Source organism: Trichechus manatus, unplaced genomic scaffold, assembly GCF_000243295.1.
Source record: "Trichechus manatus latirostris isolate Lorelei unplaced genomic scaffold, TriManLat1.0 scaffold00049, whole genome shotgun sequence".
Lineage (NCBI taxonomy): Eukaryota > Metazoa > Chordata > Mammalia > Sirenia > Trichechidae > Trichechus > Trichechus manatus.
The window spans coordinates 978,020-979,839 of NW_004443985.1; the positions used below are offsets into that span (position 1 = coordinate 978,020).

General features: G+C 54.9%; 1 protein-coding gene across 1 annotated transcript in view; it reads left to right on the forward strand.

Moving 5' to 3' along the window:
* XIRP1 (xin actin binding repeat containing 1) overlaps window positions 1–392 on the forward strand; it is a 9,189-nt gene extending 8,797 nt beyond the window's left edge. The window contains exon 3 of the mRNA XM_012555809.2: window positions 265–392. Coding sequence (XP_012411263.2) covers window positions 265–392 — 128 coding nt within the window. The remainder of the gene's footprint in view (window positions 1–264) is intronic.
* Window positions 393–1,820: the final 1,428 nt, after the last annotated feature.

The following is a 1,820-nucleotide window of genomic DNA, read 5'->3' on the forward strand; positions in this document are numbered from 1 at the left end:
TCCTCGGAGCCTCCTCCCGGATTCCGGATGGAGGTGAGTTCCGGTCCTCCCCCGCGTCTCGGCCCCGCCTGGACCGACCTGCCGGACGGGGCGCCTCCTCCCTGCTCGTCACTTTCCGTCACTGCCTCTGGGTCCCGAATTGGTCCAGCAGCCCGCGTCTTGGCCGCACCACCCATCCGCCCTCTCCTGGACCCCGGCCATAGCCTCCCCCGTGACCCCCTCCCTTGGCCCTGTGCCCTTTACATCCTGTCCCCCACCCGGCAGTGAGAGCTCTGGTCGAGACTTTATCAGACCTGCCACTCCCGCATAATACCCTCCGCTGCTTCTCAGTCGCTCAGTCTCAGCTCCTGTCGGTGGCCCGTGACACCGGACGACTTGCTCTCACGCCTTAGTCTCCAAATCCTTGCCCCTACTCTGCCCCTTACCCACATCCCTCTAGTCTCGCTGGCCTTCCTCTTGCCAGAACACACCAAGCTGATAGGGACCAGCCTCGGGGCCTTTGCACTTGCTGTGTCTTCAGCCTAGAAGTCTCGTGTCCCAGATGTTTGTGCAGCTGGGCTCCTTAGATCTCAGTTCAGATGTCACCTTTCCTGATCCATCATCCCATCTAAAGTGGCTTTCCCCCCCCAATCTCAGGCTGTTTTATTTTTTTGCTAGAACCTATCACAATATAGAGCCCCGGTGGTGCAGTCGTTAAGAGCTCAGCTGCTAACCAAGAGGTCGGCAGTTCGAATCCACCAGCCACTCCTTGGAAGCTCTTTGGGGCAGTTCTACTCTGTCCCATAGGGTTGCTATGAATTGGAATCGACTCGACAGCAATGGATTCTGGTATCACAATATGAAATTACCTTGTTCACTTATTTGCTTCTTTATTTTCAGTGTTCTAGATGCTACTCCTGCATAGCAAACCACCCCAAATTTAGTGGTTCAAACAATAATTGTATCATGCTCGTGGATTCAGTGGGTTAGGAATTTGGCAAGACACAGTGGAGATGGCTTCTCTGTCCCGTGTGATGTCTGGGGTCTCAGCTGGGAAGACTCTCAGCCTGGGGATGATTCAACAGCTGGGGCCTGGAAACAGCTGAAGACTAGCTCAGTCACACATCTGGAGGTTGATGCTGCTGTTGGCTGGGGCCTCAGCTGGAGTGTCGGCCTGACGGTGTATGCATGGCCTCCTCAGTGGCCTGGGCTTCCTCACAGCATGGTCGTCCCGGTGTAGTCATCGAGGCTCAGGGGTCCGAAGGCAAGTGTCCCAACTAACAAGGAAGAAGCTGTATCATCTTTTATGACCTTGCCTCAGAAGTCAGGGGCTGGGGGTATGTGGGATCCCTGTTAACAGACCATTGCAGGGATCTGGGCAAGTGGTGACCCTGAAGCTGCCCATGTCCTGGGCCTGTCAAGTTGTTCAAATTCTGCCTGCTTTGTTATTCACAGAGGAGCCCTGGTGCTGCAGTGGTGAAGCTCTCCGCTGCTAACCGAAAGGTCGGCACTCGAACCCCCCAGCTGCTCCACAGGAGAAAGATGTGGCAGTCTGCTTCTGTAAAAGATGACAGCCTTGGAAACCCTATGGGGCAGTTCTCTGTCCTACAGGGTCGCTGTGAGTCAGAATTGACTTGACCGCAATGGGTTTTAGGGTTTGTTATTCACAGAGCACCTTCCTTTTGATCTTCCTTAAGACCTGAAGGAGATTCTCCTCCTGTGTCCCCCTTTCCATGAGGGACAGCCACATCTGCCATTCACCCAAGCCAGAGAAACCAGGAAGTCAGCTCAGGCTTCTCCCTCTCCACCCCTTCACATCCAGTGGGTCACCAGGTTCTGCT